The sequence below is a fragment of the Trematomus bernacchii genome, unplaced genomic scaffold (assembly GCF_902827165.1).
Source record: "Trematomus bernacchii unplaced genomic scaffold, fTreBer1.1, whole genome shotgun sequence".
In the NCBI taxonomy this organism is placed as follows: domain Eukaryota; kingdom Metazoa; phylum Chordata; class Actinopteri; order Perciformes; family Nototheniidae; genus Trematomus; species Trematomus bernacchii.
Genome location: NW_022987720.1, coordinates 11,263,190 through 11,290,158, shown reverse-complemented (window position 1 = coordinate 11,290,158; position 26,969 = coordinate 11,263,190). Strand labels below are relative to the sequence as shown.

At 38.8% G+C, this 26,969-nt stretch overlaps 1 protein-coding gene across 1 annotated transcript; it reads left to right on the top strand.

Moving 5' to 3' along the window:
• Window positions 1-9,905: 9,905 nt before the first annotated feature.
• On the top strand, window positions 9,906-26,545 carry hs3st2 (heparan sulfate (glucosamine) 3-O-sulfotransferase 2). The gene is made up of 2 exons (XM_034143665.1): window positions 9,906-10,441; window positions 25,743-26,545. The coding sequence occupies exons 1-2, from the start codon at window positions 9,933-9,935 to the stop codon at window positions 26,359-26,361; spliced, it is 1,128 nt and encodes a 375-aa protein (XP_033999556.1). The 5' UTR covers window positions 9,906-9,932; the 3' UTR covers window positions 26,362-26,545.
• The last annotated feature ends 424 nt before the right edge of the window (window positions 26,546-26,969 follow it).

Here is a 26,969-nt window from a genome sequence, read left to right as displayed (position 1 = left end):
TGCGATACACACCCACTGAACTGATTACCCAAGATCCTCAGCTACGGTTGAAGCTCGGTGATTGGATGTTTTAGCCGCCATGCACGTTGGGATATGGTGTTTATGCGATATTAAATCCGAAAACATAAAACAAAACAAAAATAATACTTTATTCCGAGTGTACTTGCTTTTCTCTTTGGAAGTCATCACATAACGGCATTGTAATACACGGTTCAGCTGCATTAAATATTACACATCTGCCGTAGTTCTTTATTTATAGAGCCCTCATTAGAAGACTTCTAGACAAACTGGAAGAACTGCCACCGAAACTGAATACGTGACGTGGATCATAAATATATCAGCAATTAAACAACATCTTCAATTTCTCTTCACACAATACGTCTCCTTGCAGTATCAATAGTAATTCAGCTTTTATATTTAATCCAATTGGTAGATAGGTTATATTTACACCATAACGGTGCACGGCTGATTGAAAGGGACTTGTAGTTTTTAAAGATATTATTGATTTTCTTTGAATATAAGAATGTAAATACTGAGTTGAGAGAATCGTCAGGGGTTTTGGGTGATGGGAGACACATCTATGGATTCAGAATTTCAATAGCTTACCGTTAAATGACGGATATACCTTTCTGTCTGTGATGTTTTACAAATCAGATATTAATGTGTAGAAGTAAAACATGTGAAATAATATAGCAATATCCTGTAAAATTATGTGAAAACATGAATAAAACTACACATCTTCAGATGTTATACATACATAAGTGTCCTACACTAATAATAACAAGTTATTATGGCATTGTATGCTATGTGTTATTTGTAACATCTTCAGAAATGACCTTTCCAACTCCTCAACAGTTGAGGTGTAGGTTCATGTAGAATGCATAAGCTTCAAGTCCTCACACGGACACCGGAAACTGTATTTTTCTTTACCGTTCTGTTTTAATTTCACAATAAAGTTACAGTAATATTATGTTTGATATTATTATGTTTTATTAAATAGACCACTGGGTCATGTTAAGACCATCTTTTCTGTCGGTTTGGTGTTACAAATATCCCAAAAATATATGTGTGGATCAGAGTTCGCGTTAATCGAATATTTTCCATCTATGACGGAAAAAAAATCTGAACAAACTCAGAACAGCGCCAAAGTTTCCCGGCAGCGGGGCTCCGGTGTTATGCCGTGTTATGCATGCCCGCCCAAAAGGAAATTATACTGTTTCCAAACCTATCTTTGCCGAACAAATCATTGAAATGTCTGTGAGTATTTGCTTTACGCTGTGCGCGCTCCCGCGAGGTGCAGTGGGCATGTGTAACACGGCGCTGACAGTTCACAAGGCGTCCACCCCCCCCACCTCCCCCCCGCCCCGTTGACAGTTCCCAAGTGTGCTCTCCAATCAATGTTGTGTATTTAACAAGGATAAACTGATGTTTTTAGTTGATGAGTACTGCAGATATCACTGTAAAATAATTTGACAGTGAGGGGAATACTTCCGGTTTTACTGTGAAAACTTCGAGACCGGAAATATTGTTTTCACCCCAAGCTGTTGCCTGGCAACGCAATTATGTTGATAGTTGGCTGATAAGGCTCATTTGATTGATTGGCTTATTACTTATTACTGTTTTTATATTTTAAACCCCAAACCGATGGAAAAACCCCACAGCAACATAGAAAAGACGGTCATAACATGACCCGGCGCTCTAGTTAATAGACAAAATAATTTCATACTTAATATTATGAAATTCAGTTCCTGACGGACGGCAAAAAAGCCCGACATTATATAATTAAACAAATAAATAAAAACAAGGATAATTGTGTGTTATTCTTGAGTAAATAACAGTGTGTTATTTAGAAAAGAATAACAAATTAGAAGGAAAAGAATATTTAAAAAATACATATTTCAGTATTCTGAGCCCCATTTATTTTCCTCACGGACGGCAAAAAGGGTTATATAGTCCACTTTTCACTTGTTATCTATAGATGATAACTATAGATGATAACAGATGATGAGTAGAGAAACAACATTTTGATTCAAGGAGCTTTTAAATTTGCTTCAGGACAGATACAAATAGATTTGCGGGATGTTGTGAAAAAACATTGTCTTGAGCCCTGCCTCTGCACTTATCTGAGTGCACTTTCTAGTGTGACATAAAACGATAGGTATTTGCAGAGAAACAAGTAAGTGGTGGGGGTATGTTTGTGTTTGCTGTGATGTCAGATCTGTGTGAACAAAAGTACAGAAGGCACAGCATGAAAGTCAGGATGCTGCCCTACAAATGTCATATTTTCTGAAAACTTGCTGCATGACTATAGCAGACGCTTTTAATTTAGGAGCAATTTCTTGGATACCTGCACACATTATACAGGAGTTTTATGACATCATGCTCCATCACTCATTGGAATTGCATCCATTTACACAGCATTGAAAAAGCTTTAGAGTTCATCTTCATCCAAGCCTTCCTACCTAAGATTTGTGTTTATTTCCTGAAGATTTAATGGCATACAGGGCACTCGTTATGTCATTTATTATTGAAGGGGCCCTATAATGCTCATTTTCAGGTTTCATATTTGTCACAGTTCTAACAATGGAACTGGAATCATAGTTAAAGATATAAACTTTGATTTTTAGCATCTGTAGCTCTTACTCGCATTAGCAAGTCATTCATTATGATTAAAGGGGCCCTATTATGCTCATTTTCAGAGCCCAGTCTGCTCTGATTGGTTAGCTAGCTGGCTTTGTTGTGATTGGTCAACCACTTAGATATGTCCCACCCCTTAGCCTATTACGTACAATGTTTTGGAACGCTAGCCAACTGTGGTGTGCGAGTGTTACATAGTGATGTCAATATGTTACGGAAGCAAACAAAGGACTAGAATCGAGGCGTTTTAGGCAGTGTGTGTGAGAGAAACTCCCTCTGGCGTGAACTTTGGGATTATAACCTTTGCAGACCATTTACATGCACTAAAACCTATATATTGGACTAGGGAAGCATAACAAGGCCCCTCAAGGTTTTGTGTGAATGTGGTGAAGCGCATGAGCTCAGTCCTGAATAAGCATTGCTGGAGAAAAAAAGATAAAAGCCTTCCATATATCATCTTACAGTCCACTGTCCTGAGATGCTGTTCAGAGGGAGGGAGTTCATCTCTCAGTGTGAAGGATGTGAGGGCAGACAACTGCAGAGCTGTCCACATGTATAAATGTTATAGGAAATGTTGTGGGAAGGCCTCGCTGTCTATGTGAGCAGACTTTAGGTGAGGGAGTTTTTCGGGCTAAGCTGAGCATTTGTGTAAGTGTGTAAGTGTGGAGTGAAAGCTTCAGTACAGCTTCATCAGTGAGGTCACTGTGCAGGATTATCGGGGAGGTAACGAGTCACTTACCTAGATCGATTGCCAATTCATTGTAGTTTAACCATTAACTGCACATTTATTTGGCATTGAAAGCAAATCAAAATGACACAATGGTAATTACTCACCCAGACAGAATAAAAGGTTTACAAATCCTCTTCTTTTGTATCCTTAAATTTTAATATTCAGTCCATATTCATTCATACCAGATCCAAGTACGAGTTTCCTTGCAGCCTAGGGCAAATATTTAACGTATAGTCTTAGATTGACACATCAAAACCAAAAAGTGGGAAAGAGTTGAAGCTATCTTTTTAGATTTTGCAGTTTCAAGTCCGTCACTGTCCTTTTGAATTACAAAACGTTTTTTATATTTTTTTGCTATTTTGACCTGGATTGACTGATGTGTTCTATAAATGTTGATCACATTTAATAAGGTATATTTAAAGGGCGCGCTAAATGGAGGGAGTTAGCAATTCAAACTGTCTCATTCCAAGGCTTATGTTCTCTTCTCACTGCAGCATGTATTGGTAAGTTCGATAAATAATAATAATAATAATAATAAATCTTCATTTGTATAGCACTTTTCATACAGGTGCAGCTCACAGTACACATCATAAATTAAAACAGAAAACAAGAAATACAATTTTGTTCAAACGCAAAAACCTTTTTGCAGACATGCAGCTTAATATAACAATTCAAGGAAATAAAAACTATATGATAATAAAAGATTAAAAAAATTATATTAATCCAAAAGTCCACAACAGATAACCATATCAGTAAAACAATGGAAGACATACGACAAAATTAATAAATACAATACAAAATTAAAGGTAGGGTAGGTAAGTTTGAGAAACCGGCTCGAGATAAGGTAAAAAAAAAAAAAAAAAAAAAAAGAGATACACTTTTTGTTATATTCCATGGAATGCTCTTAACATCCCGATAGCAATGAATATCTTAAGTGCTTTGACAAAAAATCCATAAAAAAATGTCATCTGTGGAAGCCGTAGTACTGTAAAAAGCACGACCAATCATTTTAGCCGACCCGGCTAAAATAACTGGATGCCCTACCTGCCTGTGAGCCTTCCATCTGTGCACAAACTTATCTCGTGCCCTCATTGGTCATGTGCGCGTTCGTGTGTGTTGGAGGAGGGGCTCTGTAAGGAAGTGGCAGATTTTTTCCGGCTGTGTATTTTCAAATTCTAGCGCACTCGAGCTGGTTTCTCCAAAATTACATACCCCACCTTTAATAATGAAAAAATAATGATAAAAAACCATTTCAAAGGGGGATGTTGCTTGTACATTTTAAAAAAGTATACGGGTGTTCCACAGGTTGGGAGCGTAGTGAATAAATGTTCCTTCCCCCATTTTATTTTGGGGGAATTTTTTTAAAACCTGCTGAAGAGAACCTAAGGGCTCGTGCAGGGACATAACATGACAGAGAATCAGTGATATACTGTATGAGGGTACCAAACTAGAGCTTTACAAACCAGTAAAATGATTCAATTCTAAAAGGTACTTTGTGCCAATGCAGAAATGTAGGTGTCTCATCCTTTTCAAATATGGTTCTTATTTAGTTGTACTTTTAAAGGAGAGGTGTCATGGCCATTTCCACTGATCATAATTCCATTGTTGAGGTATACTAAAATAGATTTATATTGTGCAATTTTCCAAACTCACATTGGTTTCTCATACAGCATCTCTGTAAACTACTTGTATTCACTGAATTTCACTCTCTGCCTTTAACGGCTCGTTGTAGCTCCAAAAGCTCCAGCCCCCACCCTCCCTGTGAGCACAGTGTGCTCTGATTGGTCGGGACGTTGTGAATCGCGCTGAGCTCCGTGGAGGTGTTGTTTCCTTGTTAGCGATACATAGCGAAACACAGCCAAACTCATCCTGAGCACACACAAAGTCACAGCCGAAGTAAAAACAATAAGTGTGGCTTGATATTGAGTAAGAAAAAGGTTGATAAACGCTGTGAGAATGGGTCTGCAGAGAGAATTTCGCCACGATCCCAACTGTCTGTTATCAGCCTGCAGCCAGGGAGGAGAAATCAGCTGAGCTGGCTGCTCCCTGCACACAGATGTGTGTGTGAGGAAGTCCGTGGATTGGTCAATTTGGACCAATCAGCGGGGGCTTAACGTAACGGCTCCACGGATTGGTCCATTTCGTTCCGGGTACGGCTTGACATCATGCCGTCCCGGAAGAATCAAATGGACAATGACGTATCTCCAACGAGGCGTTTTGGGGAGGTCTTTTCTGTGTTAGAGTTTTACTCGCTATAGGGTGTACTTTGAGGGTTTTGACTCTGCACACCGTTTACATGCATAAAAACCTTCATAACACACAAGGGGACGGGTAATAACCGGAAAAGCATGACACCTCTCCTTTAATAGAACTGACAGCAGTGAGACAATAAATGAAGAAAAGCACACTAACAAGGAATTGCTTGTGTCCAAGAGGCTGTACATCATCACACTTTTCTGACATCATTCAACATGTGCTGCAGGTGAAACTCTTGACAGCTCTAAGGGCCTGACGGATGGCTTCAAAAACACATAAACAAGCTTTAGCGGGGAAAGAAAAAAACGGCCACTGTTATCTAAGCAGTACTGAATCTCAGATATTTTACTTGTTCGATGTGACAAAGAACCTCTGAATAATCTCATGAAAGGACTCACTTTACTTCACCCTTCACACATTTGCAAAGAAGACAAAAATGATGATGAAATGAAAGCCTTGAAAGCAAGAAGTGTATAACGTTTCTCAATCCTTCATTTGGATAGTGTCAAACGGTAGAGGCTCTGACCCAGGATTCACACCGAGCTGCTTACATATTACTCTTAAATACCACCCATTAGAAATAATTTAAAAGAACGCAGACTTTCTGTACAGTACACCTGGGAGTATGGACTCTTGTATAAATTATTTCACAAAGCAGTGCTCCCCTGGAGTGTTAGGTGTGTTATTCAGTGCAGTTGAATCACACAGCAGAATAAAGGGAAGTAGATGTCAGCAAATACCTGCAGCACACATGTTCAGGAGATAGCTGCAGATAACTAGCCCGAGTTTTGAAATGAACAGCAAGGCCCTGCTACTGTATGTACCATGTATTCGGCTAAAAAAAAGTCTGCTGAAAAGAAAGTTAAGCAACTATGTTGGCCATGGATGCCAAAAGACATTGAGCTTTTTAATAAGCCAATGGCAGCGGAGACATTTACAAAAGGCATCACGGTCAAGGCAGATTATATGAGAACCAGCTTTAATAATACATTGACATTGAAAACTAAAACATTGAAAAAGTCTGTAAACTGTGCTCACAGCTGCAAAACCAGAGAGTTTTATTTATTTCTTAGTAAAAAGCCCCATTTCCCAATGTGCATTGTTCTATTGGATCATTTATAAATGAAGAAGCATACTCCACAACACCAAAGGTTGAAAAACATTATCCGCAACATGTTATCCAATACTGCTGCTTCTCTTTATTGATTATTATTCACACATCATTTGTATCAGAAAGTTGATGGGTCAGTGTCATTTAAACATTCAAAAGGGAATGTAAAATGTTCCATTTGAAGATAATATCAGAGACTGGAGGATCTTGAAAACTGTGCTCATATTGAGAAAGTCCACTGTATATTGTGGTCTGTCCCAGTTTATGAGGTAAAGCATAAAAGGGCACAAGGAGAGGATGGATTTCTGTCTTGTCTTTATTTACTTGATATTACATTCAGCTAAGTATTCGCTCCAAGCAATATAGAGTGAATCTAAAGGATTATTTCACTTGGTGACAGAGCTAAATCAATCTGAGTCAGCATAACCAAAGGAACCATGTACAGGTTTAATAACACTGTCTCGCTCAGATTTATTTGTTAATATGGTACTATACTTTAAGTGTGGAGTGTGGTTCGATCACATGCAATATGAAAGGTACATTATGGTTAAACCTTTTAACTTTCAATAGAAACCCCACAAAGATCTCAAATCTACAGAATTAGGTATCATATTGTTGTAATGAGTTAAATATTTGTTTCTAATATTTTACTCTAAAGTAAAGTTTACTTTAAAGTAGTGCAAATGTCGAAGATAACATTTATTTATGGTGACAGCGGTGCATGGAGATGCATTGGCCGATAGCTACCATGAACTTAGCTACATTTGGGTTTCAATTGTCACACATCCAGTCAGTCAGACCTGCACACCAAATACTGTCACCGACCAACCCAGGAAGAGAGGGAAAAGAGTCCAGAGAGAAGCTAAGCTAACCCAGCTAGGTCCTGAGGTTATTTCACTACCCAGTCTGCTTCTGGGCGATGTCCGATCGCAGAAAAATAAAGTTGAGCATCAGGACTGTGCAGTGGCGGCGCCAGGGTATGGCTAGGGTAGGCTACAGCCATACCAAGAAATGGCTTAGCCCCACCTTAACCCCACCATGAAAAATGATGTTAAAGTAAGCTAAATAAAGTCCGTCATCTCGCGCGGAGTAAATTGCACAGACAGCAGTTAGTAAGATTGATTTCAGTAGCCACTTGTCTGGAAATACCGAAGACTAGAAACGGTTTTGAAAACTTTTGTCACGTAGTGATCTTCTTCCCAATAAAACATCTTTGATAATGTCTTCTGGCCAATCAGAATCACGATAACGGCGTGCAGGAAGTCCCGACGGAGAATACTTTAGCGGTAGTACATCTCTATATACATCGATACAACATTACGTGAAATAAGACCCCACGGTTTGATGATTGATAGGTGTGTGGGCTGTCTTTCATTTTGACACACAGAACAATGGGGGCTATCCACCCTTATCCACAATGTAATTCACACAGCCTCTTCCCCTTTCTCTCTGAGGAGCAGCAGGTTCAGCTTTCAGAACAAAGTAACAAAAAACAAAAATGGCATTCATTTTTTTAAATATGTAGTAACAGATTTATTTATTTTTCTTCTCAAGAGAGTACCAGAATGTGTATTTTATGTTAGTATTTCAAAAAATCTCCTGGGGGAGAATCCCCCCAGACCCCCCTGTAGGGGTTGGGTTTTCAGCATGTCAACTCTTTCACCTGTGGGGAAATTGCAGGATTGGCTCCAGGTCGCCCTTTGTATTTACAAGACAAATGTGCCTTTTTATTTCATACAGTTCAATTTGGATTGAGACAGGGAAATAATCTAAACCTCACGCGTGGCGTTTCACTGTCAAGGGGGGCGATATAGCGTGTATGTAATTACATTGCAAATACTGACTTGAGCCCCACCACTGTATGGGTTAGCCCTACCATAGATTACCCAACACAAATACTCTGGAGCCGCCACTGGGACTGTGTGACTCCATCATGGCATCCCAGATCTAGCTGGTCACTTAATGTGCGGACCTCAGGACAGGACTCAGGTGACATAAGAGGACAGAGCTCTGTGTTTGTATCTATCATGGATGGTGCGCTAACCTCAAAGTAGATTGACAAGTACTATTGTTTTCATTAGGTTCTTTCCTGTCATGTTTTTTCGTAGAAGCTACTACTACAACTGCATCTGGGTGTGCAGCCCTGTGCTGCATAATGCAAATACTACTCAGCGCTCCATAATGAAACAAACTTTGACCATGACATTGAAAAGGCTGAAAACTTTGCATTCCTGTCAGCATCCAGCCTGCATAAACACAAAGGATCAAGCGTGATCTTGACTTTTAGAGGTTACTAATACCCAGGTGTAGTGTACAAAAATACTCAGCCTTGATGAATCATTCTGTCAGGTGAAAAGCCAGCGTGTTAAACATACAGCCACACATAAATAACAAAACTGTTGATAGCTTCTTGTTTTGGTGGATTACTTTGAATGGAGACATGTGGCTTACACATTGAACATTATAAACTCCATGTCACACGGCGAAGTTAACACACATGCTGCTCTGATATTAAGAAGTCATGCATTTTAACTTGCACTTCGTCCCTTCATAAATCACTGGCACCCCAAAAGGCAAATGTAATATTTAAATCACCAAAAATGGTGTCACCTAAAATATTCAGGATGTTCCTTTAAAGCATAACACGCATATAGAATTATGATAATGTGCATGACGTCAGAGGATTCATTAAATATGTATAGCCCCTGCACATATCTTCACAACTTCTTGAAAGAAAAAATGAAGGCTGAGCATCAAAATCCTATTTGGAAGCGAGCAGAAAAATCCTGCTGGTGAGTTTTAGGGACACGGGACTTTTTATCTCACAGTCGACACGCATCAGTGAGAAGGAGGATAAAGATGGGCGTCAAATTCTCCTCGGGTCCGTTTGTTCTCAGTGTTTGATCCGCTTCAAATGACTTAAGAAAAACTTGTTTAAAGGAGGACTGAGACATTTCTTCCCTTGGAAGCTGCTTTAATTGTATTCTGCTCTAAGTTTCTCGCACACTTCAGCAGCCTATGAAAAGGAATAATGCGATTTACGCGCAGTTGATGCATCAGCGAAGCCACCCCTATCCTCTTATGCCAGTCTGCCTGACTTTAGAACCTATAGTATTGCAACCAGTATTGCCAGATCGCACACCAAGAGAGGAGGAAGACTCCGATGGAAAATCATGCAGCACTTGAACCCATGGAGACATGGCACATAGGTTCCTCTCATCTACGAACAGATTCAGCGCCAGATTCGCCTTCATATTCACTGTGTCTTTATCCTGCACATATTTATGCTACAGTATTCTTTTTTGTCGCAGCACAGTTATGACAAACCGGGGTTACGAGGGGAGAAGATGCCCGCCGAGCAAGAACGCAGGAGGGAAGAAACTTCTTGGGAAATTAGACAATTGCGCTTCGTTGGAAGTCAGGTCCGCTCTGGATGGGTCCGCTGCCCCGCGAGGATACAGCGATCTGCGCAACATTAAAGCCACTGCCTCGTCTGGAAGTCACTCGGATGACACGAAGTTAAGAAACATGAGTGTTGCCCAAAAATATGGGAATAAGAAGCTGCCTAATGCGTTAATAGTCGGTGTAAAGAAAGGAGGTACCAGGGCGGTGCTGGAGTTCATCCGGATACATCCAGATGTGCGCGCACTAGGAACTGAGCCGCACTTTTTCGACAGAAACTATGACAGAGGGCTGGACTGGTACAGGTGAGGAACACGTGGAACAAACTTATTTGTCATGTTTCCGAGACAGATGCACTTGTCTTGATATATTATTTGCATACATGCTCTGATTTCGACAGTCACCCGGTTCAGTGGAGTCACTCCTCTGCTCTGCTGGGCAGGGGGACTCTTGGGATATGTGAGGTCCAGACAATACTATGTCCACATGTTTATTTAATCCAGTTTTTTTACACCTTTCTGCAAGTCCAAAGCACTTGTTAGTCATAAAGTTGTTTTAAAAATGATTTAAGTAGCCTATAATTCAATTTAAAAGGGCACGTTTTGCTGTAATTGTATTCATATAAAGGCTATTATTGGGGCTATCACACATACCAACATGCAAACTAAACCAATGCAGCATGCCACCACTAAGATCACAAGTTATTTTAAGTCTATGATGTTTTTCTCAGAGCTGCAGATGTTAGAGTGGAGCTCCATGGTGCTGAACAGACAGCTCCATGAGGCTGATGTAGGATCAGTTCACACAAACTGACACCTGACACCAGCACACCTGACACCAGCAGCCCCCAGGTCAGCAGCCCACTTCAAACAGGCTGCACTAGGGCACACAATGTTCTGGGTAAAGGCAAAGAACTCACAAGGTGTACCGAGCCCAGAGCATCACCTCTCTCTCTTTTCCCAGCTCTGTCACTTCTATAACATTCTTAGATGGCCTCTGTTGATTATAATCTTCTGATAAGATGTATTTGTCTTTTCTTAAACTGAAATTTAAGCAGAGTTAAATTATTCTTTTCACAGAAACTGTGATGATCAAGTACGCAGTGGGAAAATGAAGAGGCACTTGAGTCTGCAAATGTCCTCGAAAATGCTTGATGGTTCTTTGTTGCATTATGTCTGAAAATGCACTTAGATAACAAAACGGTTGGTGCTGTTTTGTAAACATACGTTATATTTTTTATATTACAAGAGGCAATGCTACACCCTCACATTCTGCAATTAAGGAGAACTAAAGGTGTGTCTCTTAACCAATTAACGTTTTGACCCAACAATGTTGTGAACGAACACAGACACTCTATCAGAAACTAAAATGAATACACCAGTTTGATTTTAGTTGTTTTTAGCAGTCAGGTTGTTTTGTTCTTAAGTCCACTAAGATTAATTTAGTAGCGTAGTCAATTAAAGAGCTTTCTTCATGCTGAATGATTCATTTTCAGTAAAAACAAAAAAAAACATTTCTGGTTAACACAAGCTTTAAAAAGGATGTTTTTGCAAAACTCTTTATGGAGAAACTCTGTTTTACAGATCTTATAATTAAATCACAGAATGTGTTAGTTGACCAATTGTGTTTAAAAGTCGTCTATGAATGTCTTTAGTGAAGGCAAATCAAAAGTAATGTTGTATTTGTTCATTATTTCCAATTTGTAACATACACATAGAAAAATACAAAAGAATGGGAATAGAAAATTAAATATAACTGCAGTGATGACATTATGAAAGAAGTGTACTGCTCTAGTCCTGAAAAGGAATCAGTAATTTTCATCTTCTAACTAATAAACAAAAGCTAACATCACACAGATGCATCTATTTAAGACACAAAAAAACGTCATCAATAATTGTAATGTTCATGAAGATCTCCTTCTCATTTCACTTAGTTTTCCATGCATTTCACTTGGTAATATATTTTACGCAGTTTTATTTGTATTCACGGGAAAGAGCTTTTCGAGCACTAAAGTACAACTTCCTCAGGGTCCACTTTATGGACAGTTATTCTTTATTCTTGTGTGTAATACACCAATTAAATTCATTTGGAAGAATTAGCAAATGAACCGTGTTGCTCTCTGTAACACTTAACAGAATGAGCTGGAAAACTAATTGAAAACCTCAGCAAACACCTCGACATATGAAGAGGATGCTTGTTTGTTGGTGAAGGAAGTGTTGATTAACACAGGTACACATGATGTCCAAAGGAGACAAAGTGTAAAGTCTTGTGTTTTACATATTTTAACCAAGCATCCGAACACAGCAGACCAGAAAAAACGGTGTTGCATTTTTCTATCCCTCCAACAGATCAGATCAGACACCAACACAGCAGATATCCTCCTGCCCTCAGCATTAGTCTTTTCACTGCACCAGCAACCTTCCTCTACATTAATCGACCATCTTAATGCAGCCTAAATGATGCAATAGCAACAGTTCACCTCACCAGAGATCTCATTTTTAATCCAATTCAATATCTCATGCTAATATGATGCTACCGAGAAGGAGTATTGCACACGCTGACAGTTGCTTTAAGAATATAATAAACTCAAAGGCTAGTTTAATTCAGGCAGAGTCAGCTGTTTTTTACCTTGATGAGTGACATGTCATTTGACCGGCCCTCAGTGATTTTCCGTCACAAAGTATCTTTACATTTTGATTTACTTTCACATTTATAGCACGTCATGTAATGAATGTATACCTTTCACATTCACTTTGTGTTTCTAATTTATCAGTTGTCATTTCCATCTGTCTATCAGTGGCCTGTCATTTACAGATAGTTTTATACATACTGATATTCTGCACAAACTGTGCTGTTGTATTTGCTGTAAAGTGTCTTTACTGTAGGGTATTATCTTTCAAACACTGAACGCACTATTATTTGGGGGGAAAGCAATTCTTTATCCATGGACTTTTGGACACAGTACAAAGAAACATCTGAACTCAACACCAGGGAAATTGCACCTTTGTGTAAAGGTAAAAAACACATATCCTATAAATGAGAGATTAAGTGTAGCTCCGGATGAAAACATACAGTAGAAACCTGGAAATATAAACGTATGCACTCACAGAAAGAAGGATATCTATTGTATAAAAATATGTCATATCAGATAAAACAATGTACCCAGTTCATGTGAATCTACATGTATTTGCTGCATGGCTCTGTGAATGGCAGGGCTGAAGTGAAATGCCTGGGGCAATGGTTGAAATGAAATGAAACCAAACAAACATACATGATCCAGATTACATATGGATCCCATGACTTCCCTATTAGTGCCACTGACAGGCCTCTTTTTACATTTCATTTCATAACATGATTTCTCTAGACACTTTATCCCATGGGCTTACAAATGGATACTCGCATAGCATACCAACAAGCTAGAAATGAGCACCTTGCATCCTGATTCTACTGATTCTACTGCTAGGTTCATTCTTGTCCTTGAAAATATAATCTTTCAACTAATTCGACAATTTTAATGTGTTCCTAATGAGCATTATAGCCTTGCCTCTTGTTGAATGAATGCGGTAATTCATTGATAACTGAAATTGCCATTGATTAATTGTTGGTTAATTTGATTAATTCATTTGGACATGGAAGTTAATTATTGACCTTGGGCTCCATATGTTTGATGCAAAGTAGCTTTTTCCAAACTGCTTCACCATCTCATATTCTTTATTATCAATGTTGCTACAAGAAATGGACATCCTCATATAACACTTACAAAACTTTGTTAACTATAAACACTCCATTCTTGGCATATTTCAAGACACTTTTTTCCTTTTAAATTATTCTTATTTTAACTTATATATATGCTGAACAGACAGAAACATACATGTGACACCAAATTAACTCTCGTCAGTTTGAGTGTGGTGGCCACTTGTTCGGCACAGTCTGTCCTGTTACATTAAGCGTTTGACAGATCATTTAGCCTCCCAGGAAAAATGGTGCAGTGTTCATTACTGTGCCCCCTGAACAGAACACACACGTGGGCCTCATTTATTTTATGTGAAGCTATTCACACAACCACTGATAACACAGACATTTCACAGGCACAAATATCCTCGCCACTTTTTCCATCCTCCACAGAATCAGAAAGATCAAACAAAAACACGTCGCTATACACCATCAAGACTTAAAAGGGCATCTCGGCTCTATTGATTTCACAGGAGTCAGAAGCACTTCCAGTAGATTCTCCGAGAAGAGTTGAAATTGTATGAGAGGCTGCAGCAACAAATATTCTCCAGGTCCACATTAATTGGCTCGGGGAGGCAGAGGCTCGGAACAGTATCATCTGAAAGGTTGATGAGGACAGAAAGTTTGATGGTTCTCATTTAACACAGAAAAGTGCACATAATACAGCGAGGGATTGTGAGGCGTAACTTTGCATTATTAATGAGTCGTCTTCATTCCAGTGCAGCTCAGAGACATGTAGTTGTTAACATTAATTAAAAAACAACTCTTTCTGGGATGTTTCCCCGATGAAGTCTGAAGCGTAGAGACCCGGTGCTTTTATTCATTTTAATAAAATAATTCAGAGTAGAATGTGAACATGCATGCGTACATTATGAAACAATCCCAGGGTAAAGCAATTGAATAACCAAAAGAGCCAATCCTGCAAATTTGAGTCTAGCATTTTGATATACTGTGTAATAAAATAGGTTATCATTTGGTCGGTCCACCACTCTGTTAGAAACTAAAATATCTCACAACTATTGGATGGATGGCCTGAAATTCACATTCATGGTGCCCAGAGAGAGGATGTATCATGACAACCTAAGCGATGACCTGACTTTTCCTCATGTATAGCCGTAATATTGTTGGACACATTCATGCTCCCCTCAAGATGAATAGCAATAGCTTTGGTCATCCCTCAACCCCTCCTTAGTGCCATCAATCCTTATCCATTACTTTGGTTTACGAGTAAATTAACTAATCCCATTATCTTAACCCAGGGTTAAGACACAAGCCTCAGCGGCGTACACAAAATCCTGGACTGACTTGATAACATGTTGTGTACTGTATGACCAGGTTTGGAGAGTTACAGATTACACGTAACTGGATTATATAATCAGGATACAAAAAAAGGAAATTGTATCCACTTGCAGTTACCTTAAAAAAAGACGAATCAGATAAGTGTTTCAAAAAATTGGGGATTAATAGCAACATTACAATGGTACTAAAAAACTAAAAAGAGCATATTGTGATTTTTGTAAAAGGATCAGATTTCTGCTTAATGAGTTATACTGTTCTGTAGGCTTATGGTGAATCTGTCTGAATCTGCTTTATAGTTTCCACTTCCTTTGTTTGATTTGTTCTTTTTTTAATTCAGTAGGTCAACATATGTTGTGTGTGTGAGCTTAACTATATGTTTCATACTAAAACGGAGCATATCCTGTTAGCTTAGATTTTATTTAGCTTTTTCAAACTTGATGTGCTCACTAGGTATTTGTAACGTGATATATTTCTTAAATAACACTACCAACGCTTTATAAGTAGCCTGAACCATGACACACAGGACTCAGGATGCAATCCACAGTGAAAGTTAAAGTTGGCTTTGTACATTCATCCTCCACCTTGCTCCCTTTAACTCCTTTGCAGCAAACATTTTTTCTATCACGCTTCAGTAGTCCCCGCAACAAACAATACTATCAAACTAACTTAATATCCAGCAGTTAAGCTCATCCTCAGAGAATGTCAGCTTCCCCTCCTGGCGAAACCAGAGCGTCCCCAATGACCAGGGATAAAATCCTGTCTGAGCTATTCCTTCTGAGTCTCCCCTACACTGTCTCCTTTTGTACTTTCCCACCCTCTCTCCCAGGAGAACAACTACTGAAGGTGTGCGGATTGTCCGCTCTCCATTTATAAATATCCTTGCCATTGCTACAGGCTACAGTGCAAACCTATAAAGAACTTATAAAGGCTCCAGTGTTGATACAATTTAAGAAATGTTGTCAGTTGAATTGCCATTTATGTCAGTTAAGATGCTGCTGTCAACCTGCACCAACAGGTGATCAATGGAGCTGACTAAAGGGGCCCGGTGGTGTTTTTTATTGGGATTTCCCTTTCCTGTCATGTGTTATATAGGCTTTTGTTCACAGGGACATCACTACCTAACACTTGTGCTTCTATTGGTTAGCGCTCCAACACATTGTACTTGACAGGTTAAGTGGCGGGACATCTTTAAGCGGTTGACCGATCACAACAGAGCTGGCCAGCTAACAGACTGAGCTCTGGTTTCAGACAGAGGGTGAAAAGAGGTGCTGCAGCACAGGCAGTATGAGAAAAATAAAGACCTTTTTGAACATTAAAGCATGGAGACATGTCCCAATAGAGGCACAACATACAAATATGAACCGGAAAATGTGATATATGAACAACATTCACGATTTCACATTGTTTATATCATGAAGGGCGTTTAATGTCCATTATACAATCATTAAAAATAGTATTAGCTGCGTTGTTCAATTGTTTTAAATCAGGATATTAGCAGCTGTAAATTCATCCAATATCTACAAACTAAGCAAAAAGAGCAGTAATACTAACTCTCATAATGGGAAGTGTAGGAATTCAAAGATTTTCTCATCTTCATTTCAGTGTCCGTGAATACCTTTGCAACATGTTAATGTGACAGCTCGTGGCTCCGCTCGATTCAGCGTGTTATTGTTCAAGGAGAGAGCAAGTGTCAGTCATTTCCCTCTGTAGACCAAACCATGAATAAATGTTATTTAGAGGAAAACAACAGCCTGGTGTGGAAATGACAGCGATTAAATAGGTATTGGTTTAAGGTCAAAGAAATTATACGATTTATTTTCCAGTATTGCGGGACTGTATTGTCCCACTATGAATATGTTTTGATTCTTTTATGTGGCTAAGGCCAAGAATCCTCCACTGCAAGACATCTGGCTCGTTCCGTCTGATATTTTCAACCAGTTTGTCTTCTATTTAATTAGAAAAATATAGGTGCTTGATTCCCAGAGTGCTGAATTGTTATTCATCTCTGTTTCTCATAGCTGAATCGGCCTTCAGGATTGTCGAATTTGTCTGGTCCGCTCTTTGTTAACTCTTAATAGACTTTCAGGGCGGCAGGCCTCTGTTGCTGGTGATTAATGATCAGATGTCATCACAGCTGTAATCTAAGTGAGTGATACTTTAATAATGGAGCAGCCTCTCCAGTGGAGACCGGATCTATGCCTTATCAAGAAAAGAGGAAGATGCCATTTTTAGACAGTGCAGTGGCACAGACATTATGAGAATCATGCAGCATAGGAACATTGTGTCTGCACAGTCTACCTGAGTAATACAGACTGTTAATGGCTTTTGAAGGCAGGGAGGCAAGTGTGTGTGTGTGTGTGTGTGTGTGTGCGTGCGTGCGTGCGTGCGTGCGTGCGTGCGTGCGTGCGTGCGTGCGTGCGTGCGTGCGTGCGTGCGTGCGTGCGTGTGTGTGTGTGTGTGTGTGTGTGTGTATGTGTGTGTGTGTGGTATTGCCTTCTCAGGACATTTCAGGACAAATGGTTTGTATGAAAATGAAATGCTATTTCCCAGAGTCAGAATGTTTGCAGACAGCTTTTTGAAACCTTCAATTCATCACTAAAATTAAAACATGAAATCATGGGGAAAAAAGGTTTTTATTGCGGCAACTGTGACACCACAAGACCCAAATACTCAAAAACTCGATTGAACATATATAAATGTATTAAAAAAGCAATTATCCTGAAGCTGCTATGACAGGCTCTCGGGACATTTCAATTTAATACGTTTTTACTTACAAGACAATACTTACTTTTTTTTGTCTAAATTTGCATGGAATTCTTTGTTTTCAGGATTTAGTTGTTGTTCCATACTGTTACATTTGATAGCACTTGACAGGCTTAATTCGGTCTAAAGATTGGTTGGATAATACTTACAATACCTCTGATAAAAAGTGTAATCAATTATTCTAGAAAATGTTGCATTTTTGTTTCTTTACTCAAGCTTTTTGTGTTTAAACACCATGACCACCACATGCTGCTTATTGTGATACCACACTGGCACATGGAGCCCAGGAGACTTTTCCTTTTAATTTGTAGTTAAATAAATCCAGAGGGCCAAACAAACACAGCATATGTAATGGAAGGTTTCATTTGGGTCCCTCCATGGTCAGCCTGTCAGCTTGCATATTATTCAAGTGCAAGGTTCATTATTCATCGTGGTAATGACAAACATTTGTTGACGGGGAGGAGGGAAAGCCACTCTCTAAAGCTCTGCAGAAACACTTCACATTGTGATTAATGGTTCCTAAGTTAAATCACAATCAGATCAATGTTTTGCTTACGTAATTCCTCAAAATCATTCAACTGTCTAAAATAGATTTTTTTCACATATTACATTTTGAACCCACAATTGAATATAAAAATGTGTAAGTAAGGCACTTGCGTTTTGCATGTGCAGCCTTGGTGCATGACCATTTTGTATTTGTTCTGCAAACATTTACTGAGAACTTGCCCTGAACTGACGATATGCAACATTCTGTTTTAAGTTCACACCACAGTGAAATGACAGTAATACATTCTGAGTTCATTGATCGTTCACAAGGAGATGATTCAAAGCTGACCTTTACTCGTTCTGATGGTCTGCATCCCTGATGAAGCTCCGGTGCTCTTTGGAGGTTTAAGTGGTTCAACAATACACACTTGTCTGGAGCCGAACAGTCCACCGTCTTCACACTAAGAAACAATTCATACACATCCTGTAGATAAAGCAGCAATTTGCAGCATTTTGTATTCATACTTTACACTCTTCAGTTATACAACAGCTCTGTACTAAAGAGCTTTTATCGTTCTATATCTGTTTGGTTTGTGAGTCAGGGAGGATTTGATTGTTCTCTGTGGTAATCGTTTTTATTCAAGTGTTATATTGGAAAGAAGTTCAGATCTTTTGTTGCTGTTTGCTCTGGCAGCTATGGGGTGTAAGGAAGGTCTGTGCACTAGTCTATTATTATCTACGGTGGCCGATAGGAGCAAGCGCGCTACAACGGCCCCAACAGGGCATAGGCAGTATAGGCGAATGCTAAGGGTGCATCAACCCATCGGGGGCGCCCAAAAAAAAACCCAAAAAAAAACATCTTATACTAACAGAACTACGCCTATATTGCATACAGCGCCCATAAACTTTAGCGCACCCCCCCCCCCCCCCCCCAATCAGGTAAGTTGAACTGCCCCAGCCCCAGTAAAAAACAGAGGTTTATGTGAAATAGTTCTTTTTTTGAAATAATGGTTTTAGTGTGCAATTATAGGTTTTAATTTTGTATTTGTGTTAATTTAAAAGAAATCAAACTCCCCAAAAACGTATACAGCTTCTGTGTGCTTTTATTAACATTGGAATTTACTGTGATGCAAGCGGCCGCTACTGCTCATAGATGTTTTGAAGAGATCAATGTTTTTTAACCCCCCTCATTTTCATAGCAGCCTTCACCAGACGTGCAATCTTTCATTTCAGCTGCATAGTTAGGAAATGATTTGTGCTTTACCAAGCGACTCTGATACGTATAGTGCTTTTACTGTAGCTACAAAACGGGATGCACTAGATATTGCACAATGATGAACTTGTTTAAACTCATCCAAAAAAAGATGATACGTGCCAGGCGGGTGGTTTCAAACTCAAATGTGCCTAAGGACTGTATACCCTGTGCTTTGATGAGATTTTCTCTACATTTCTGTGAAGTGGTAGGGCAGACCTTGGGTTTAAAGTGTTCATCTTGAATGGTTCAGCACATGCAAAATACTAACATGTTCACTACTGTATGTACAACACAAATGAATGACTACGCCTTTACGGTACAGCCTGAGCGTAATAGAGCAAATTACAGATATCAACCGGCAAAAGTGAAAGCATCATTTCTGGTAGTAATCACGAATAAACCAATTGTGGATGAATCGCTTTAGGTAGGAAAACTGTAGTAAGTGTTCTCCCAGAGGATCTGTGTACTGCATGAGATTGTTGTATCTGGGTTTAATGGCGAGTCCTTGGTTATTGAAATACAGACATCTATGTTTGTGTCTTATTCCTCCATAATGATGTAGCAGCGTCCAGAGGGGAGTAAGTGTGAACTCCAGACCTCTTGCCTCCACTGTGAGAACACAGATACACAGATAAATTGTTCAGCGAGATAGCCCACAGGCTCTTTGAGGGTCACTACGATATGCAGACTATAGCTTTCAGCACAGCACAGCTCATTAATGAGTGGCAATGACAGCAATGCTTTCCACTGTTGCCCCTAACTACCTGTAGGTAAGAGCTGCTGAAGGATGCTCCATTTCTATTTACTTGGTTATTTATTTTTCTGTCTCTACTTGGTTATTAAGCTAATATGAAATGTTCCATTGCACAGGATACAAAAAAGGTAACTGTATTCCGTTACATATATTTTGTTTTAGATTACATATACATTTTTCAAAGCAGTGGATTACTTGCAGTATTACAATCTTAATAAAGAGTGTGTTTCTTGTAAAATAAGCAGATTTTATTCCTTATTTGTAAACTGAACTGTTATGTAGGATAATACTTAAAGTGTCAATCTATGTGCCTTAAACAAAAAAAAAAGAGCACTTTCAGTTTGCTCGGATTTGATGCTTGCTTTTTTAAACTGTAGAATATCTACTGCCTGAATATGCTTAATGAAAGACAGGTTTACCTAAAAAGAAATTCTGACACATTTATTAAATATCTTGGTTTCTTCTTTTCTAAGGTTACATTGTTCTGTTGTCTTACATAATACACTAAAGTAAAACAATACCTTATTGAAATGTATTTTTTAGTTGCATTGCATTTGATATTGAGGTCATCCAAAAGGTTACATTTACTTGTATGTTGTGACTAGATTATCTTACTTTTATTTACATTTCTCTGTAATTTCTTCCAAACCCAAATGTAATTGTTAATAGATGGATATAATAAGTCTGTTTAATTGTTTCTGTTTTCATTAAGAGCAATACTCCTTTATACACACATTGTAATAGACTGTAAAGTCTCCCTGCTGTGAAATCAAATCCAGATCCGAAAGCTTGACAATAAAAGGAACACAATGCATATACCAATTAGTGGCTGCTTCTATCTTCATAGACTTCCTGCGATGTTACAACAGATGGACTCGCTCCTTGCTGTTAAATTGTTTTTGCCTGGATACAAAAAGGTGTTTCTTGCTTTATATAGGTCCACAGTAACAAACTGTTAACATGTATAAAATGGTATAGCAGTTGAAATAATGCTTACAAAAGTAAGACTGAATCAAGAAAAAAGAAAAAAGGATTTAATTTATACAGAAATTACCAACACGAATTGTGCATTTAAAGCATGAAACGCAATGCTGAAGCATCCAGAACAAATGAGCTTTCAACCAGGAACAGCTCTCATTTACAGTATCGAGCAGATCTTCCACACCTGAGTTCATTTTCTCTGAGTGATTAAAATGTCACAGCCAAGCCCGTAATGCATCCTGACTTAAGGTTTCACCGACAATTGGAAAAAAAAACCCTGTAAATTACCACGAAGAATTTAGCATAGACTCTGAGTGAGAAGCTGGTAATCAATCAGAGCACTTCACTCAAATGTCAGTTAATCAAGCTGTGTGTGTGTGTGTGTGTGTGTGTGTGTGTGTGTGTGTGTGTGTGTGTGTGTGTGTGTGTGTGTGTGTGTGTGTGTCCCAAAGCAAACGTGTTTATATTTAAGTGTATTTTAAAGTTTCTGCTACTGATACATGCAGGATGAGAGTCAGACACATCGGTGATTGCCCTCGGAGCAGTCCCATTGGTATTACAATCATGTAGATTTTCTAACTGCAAATAATCATTACCAAACAAGGACAGAGCAGCTTTTAGTGAAAGGACCCACTGCCATAAAGATCCTTAATTTTATCTTTTACTTTCAGATGCTGTGCAGTGCAGATAGTTTCTTGAGGGCATATTTGAAAGAAAAAAAACCTCCTGATGGTTGGTTCAGACTCCTGCCTCAGGGATCCCATGTTTCCCTTCTGGGTGGATTCCTGCTATCTCAGTAAGGAACAGATAGAGTGCCGCTGCCAGGTGTGTTTGAAAATGATTTAAAAAATAATAAATCTCTTTTAGTCACTTGCATATCACAAATGGCCAATAAAGGTTCATATACCACCATTTAATTAAGTTGTAGCAAAGCTGAAACATGATCATTTTGAGACAACCAGATCATTTAAATGATCCCAACTACATATTTATAGTTCAAATAAATGTTTGCAGACAGGTGCCCCCCACTGCTCCTTATTGACATCCTTTCAAGGCAGACGACTTGGTAGTTATTGATCAATTTTGCTCCCACTGACATGAAAGCATCCTTTACTGTACAAATAGCCCTGATTTCAATCAAATAAATAAAGACCAACATGCTTTGATCATTGGATTGTACTTTGTTCTTCTTGGCTGCAGTCACAGCTAGTTATATACAATCTTTTTAAATGGACAACCGACAACTGAGCTCGGATAAAAAGCTGTAGGTATCAGTTAAATGAGCTACATGGCGAGATCTGAATTAGATCTAGCACAGCAGAAGAACACACTCAATATATTTCTGTGTTTATTTCAAACTGTGTTATCAAATAATGAAGTAAAATTCAGTCATCACATAGTTGGAAAAATAAATGTTTTAGTGCAACTTCTCTTATAAGAAGATACTTAAAGGGGCCCTTGTATGCAAATGTTCAGGTACATATTTGTATTTTGTGTCTCTACTGTGACACACTTTAATGTTCAAAAAGTGCCTGTGCCTCTTTTCACCCTCTGTCTGAAACCAGAGACTAGTCTCTGAATTGTTAGCTGGCCGGCTCTGTTGTGATTGGTGAAACGTTTAGAGATGTCCCGCCTCTTAGCCTATCACGTAAAATGTGTTGAAGCGTCAGCCAATAGAATTAAGCGTGAGTGTTACTTAGTGATGTAGAAATACTTTGCTAAGACATACATACAGTATACTATATAGAAGGGTATAGATTCTTGCTGTACACCTGTATGTCTCAATGCCATGCTCTGCCACTTGTCTTGCATATGTGACTACACAATGCTGTTGTCAGTGATATATGAACCATGATGTATAAAGTAGAACTACATTGCTTTTTCAAATGGAATTATATCCATTGCTAAAAGTTGCTCAATTGGCGCATGTCAAAGCATTCCAGACTCTTTTAGAGTTTCCAAATGTTATTGAAAAGATTGGAACATATTCTGATAGTAAAAAAGGATCTAAATGTATGCACCATTTGACAGCTGCTCCTTTTCTAATATGCATTGGTAAAACGTGTTCTTATGTAGATAAGATACCAAGATCAAAATGTTTTTAATATCCAATGAAAACAGGAACCTAAGTGTGAAATACTGTAATGACTTGTGTAATTACTTTCCAGTCTGTCCTAACAATTTAAAGTCAAATGAATCCTTCTTTACATTTTGATGATAATTGATCCCAGTGGTCCCGCTGTCTTCCAAACTTATTCCAACACTCTTATTTTCATCGTGTCTGTATCGCTCCCGTCAATGCGTAATTTCAGCGTAACATGTCATTTACACGGCGCTTAGACTCACAGCTGTTCAAATAAATAAATCACTGTATAGCACATGATGCAACTTCCTTTGACAGACAGGCTTACTAAGTTTTAAATCTGCATCGGATCAAAAACAACTGGTGTCAGGGAAACATTTCAGTGTGAAATCGTCCAGTTTACTCATGTTAGGGTGTAACATTAATCAGCAGGCATCTGTATTCAGACTATTTTAAGCAAAAGCATCTACATACTGTCACCGTCTGTGTTCACATTGTCAGCCCAGTTGTTTTTTTTCATGTCCTCTCTGCTATACAATCTTCATCTCCGAAGATGATGAAAATGCATGGAATGGACAATCCTTATAATAAAGTCAGCTTCCATAACACAATGTTCTGCAGCTCCTGGAAAATGTCTGTATTTTTGAGCTGTTTGCTCGATAAGGTGCTGTTCTCATAAAAGATTAATAGTTGCCTGGTGGCCCAGAGGCACCCGAGCCAACAACTCAAGATTCATAAATAAAACTAAATGGATCAATATTTCCAAGACTTTCGAGGTAACCTATACCCTTACCTTGCAAGAGAAAGCTTTGAGAAAGGTTATGTTTTAATCAAAGCCTTCCACCAGAAATGTTAAAGAAAGTGTGGTATTTAATCATCAGGACGATGTGGTAGCTGAAATCCACAAACCAGTTGCTGTAAAATAGAGGAATTCTGGTACTATATCTCAGTTAAATAAAGAGTTTAATCATACTATTTTGTAATTATTGTCACCTCACTGTAGGCTTATTGTGCTGATGCTACAGCACAGTTCTTTTTCTGCTTGCACGAATACAGGGAGCAAAGCATGGAGGCTGAGGCATTTACTCTCTGAACAGCCAACATCAGATGCTCATTACTCAAATTGTATTGAACCGCAGTGACAAAGCAGAATGACATATTAGACTGGGGAAGGAAAACTCACATGACAAGAAGAAACATTGGCGGGTAGTTTGCACAGCCATTATCTTGGCAGCAAGATGATGATAATTATGATTTTGTTGTACAAGCTGTCTTGTAGCCAATGAATGCCCAACAAATCATTTGTTTTTATTTGGGATACAGTTATTTGAAATTCTGTGTATGCTGGAAGTTAGCTCTACAGTTTGCGATAAAAAGTCTATGATTTATTATAAGACTGTGTTTGTAATACTACAATTTCTACAGATTTTCTATTACTTGTTACAAAGAGTATATTGTCTTTCCAGTTGCAGAGGGTAACTTGGGACATTTGTTAATGTACTTGAGCACAGTTCTGAGGTACTTTACCCAAGTATTTTCCTGTCCCGTTGTTTTATACTTCTTCCGACTCCACTGCAATTAATTGGCGATCATTTACGGTGGCCGACAGGTGCACATGTGTTACGACCCAAAACACTCCCATTAGGAGAAACATGCTGCAATTTCAAAAACTATGCAAATGTAAAAACACGAATGTGCCAAAACATTCAAATGCAAATTAAGAAACATCTTCACCAACCTGGCAACCAATGTTCAGTGCATTTCTCAAATTCTCCTATAATGGAGAAATGCACTATGCGTTTGCACCAGTAGGCCACCGTAGGTGACTTTAACAGTTACTTTGCAAATGAAAATACAAAGTAACAATGATCTCCACCTTATTCATCAAACTGCAGATTGTATAACTAGTAACCATTACTTCCACAATACAAATAACATGGCAAACAAAGGAGTCTGCAGCATCACAAGAACTGTTACTTTTAATAGTTTTTACATTTGGCTGAAAATGTTTTTGCTTATAATTTTGCTTTAGTGACATTTGAATCCAGGACTTTTAAAAATATCCCCACATGATAATACTATGGTTGTTTTTAACTGAGTATTTGCAATATACATAGGGATGAATGACTTCTACTTGTCTTTATCAACTGTCATCCCTCCAGCAGAAAAGTAATGTTGAAATGCTCCTGGATAGGAAATAACATCTCCTGCTGACTCATCCATGTGTGTTTTACTCTTTTCTTCTCTCCCAAGGGGATTAATGCCACGAACGCTAGACAGCCAGATCACATTAGAGAAGACACCCAGCTACTTTGTCACCAGAGAGGCTCCGAGACGCATCTGCAGCATGTCCCACGAGACAAAGCTGATTGTTGTGGTGCGTAACCCAGTCACAAGAGCCATCTCCGACTACACACAGACTCTTTCCAAGAAGCCCGACATCCCTACGTTTGAGGAGCTGGCCTTTAAGAACAAAAGTGAGGGTCTCGTCGACTCTTCCTGGAACGCCATTCGGATTGGGATGTACATCCTGCACCTGGAGAACTGGCTGCAGTACTTTCGCCTGTCGCAGATGCACTTTGTGAGCGGGGAGCGGCTGATCACGGATCCAGCGGGGGAAATGGGCCGCGTTCAGGACTTCTTGGGGCTGAAACGAATAATCACGGACAAGCACTTTTACTTTAACCGAACCAAAGGCTTTCCCTGTCTGAAGAAGCCGGAGAGCAGCAGCCAGCCGCGCTGCCTGGGAAAATCCAAGGGCAGAACTCATGTACAGATCGAACGGGAGGTCATAGAGCAGCTGCAGGAGTTTTATAGGCCATTTAATATCAAATTCTTTGAAACCGTGGGGCAAGACTTCAAGTGGGATTGAGCGTTCCATACAGAAACAAGGCTGTGGGATTGAGGGTGCCATACAGAAACAAGGCTGTGGGATTGAGGGTGCCATACAGAAACAAGGCTTTTTTTAAATGGCCTCTGAAAATAAATATAAATGAGGGTATCTTCATACAAATGTTTAAATGAAAAGTTTATTGAGATATGTATTCATTCACTAAATCAACATAGAAGAATATATCAATCATAAGAGTTTTAGGTTGGGTCATTATGATAACAAGTGCTATTTCATAAAGAAGATAAATATCTATATACAAAAAATATGTTTCTTTCTTCTTTCACAAGGACATTGCTTAAATATTCATTCTGATCAAAATGAACCATCGGCTTTAATGTTAAATTGACTTCCTAACAGGAATTTGCAGCCAAATGTCAAATGATTATTCAAATCTGCCTGTCAATTATTCTGCAGTGAAGTTTATCTCTGTATTGTTGACAAAAGTTCATAGGCAACAATGACACATTTACTGAATAAATGTACTGTAAAAAAAAACGTCTTGAATATTAAAACATATGCTATAACGACGATAAAGGTTTATTAAACGTCAGCTCTTTCTGTGTCAGTATTTTTGTTGTGATCATCGA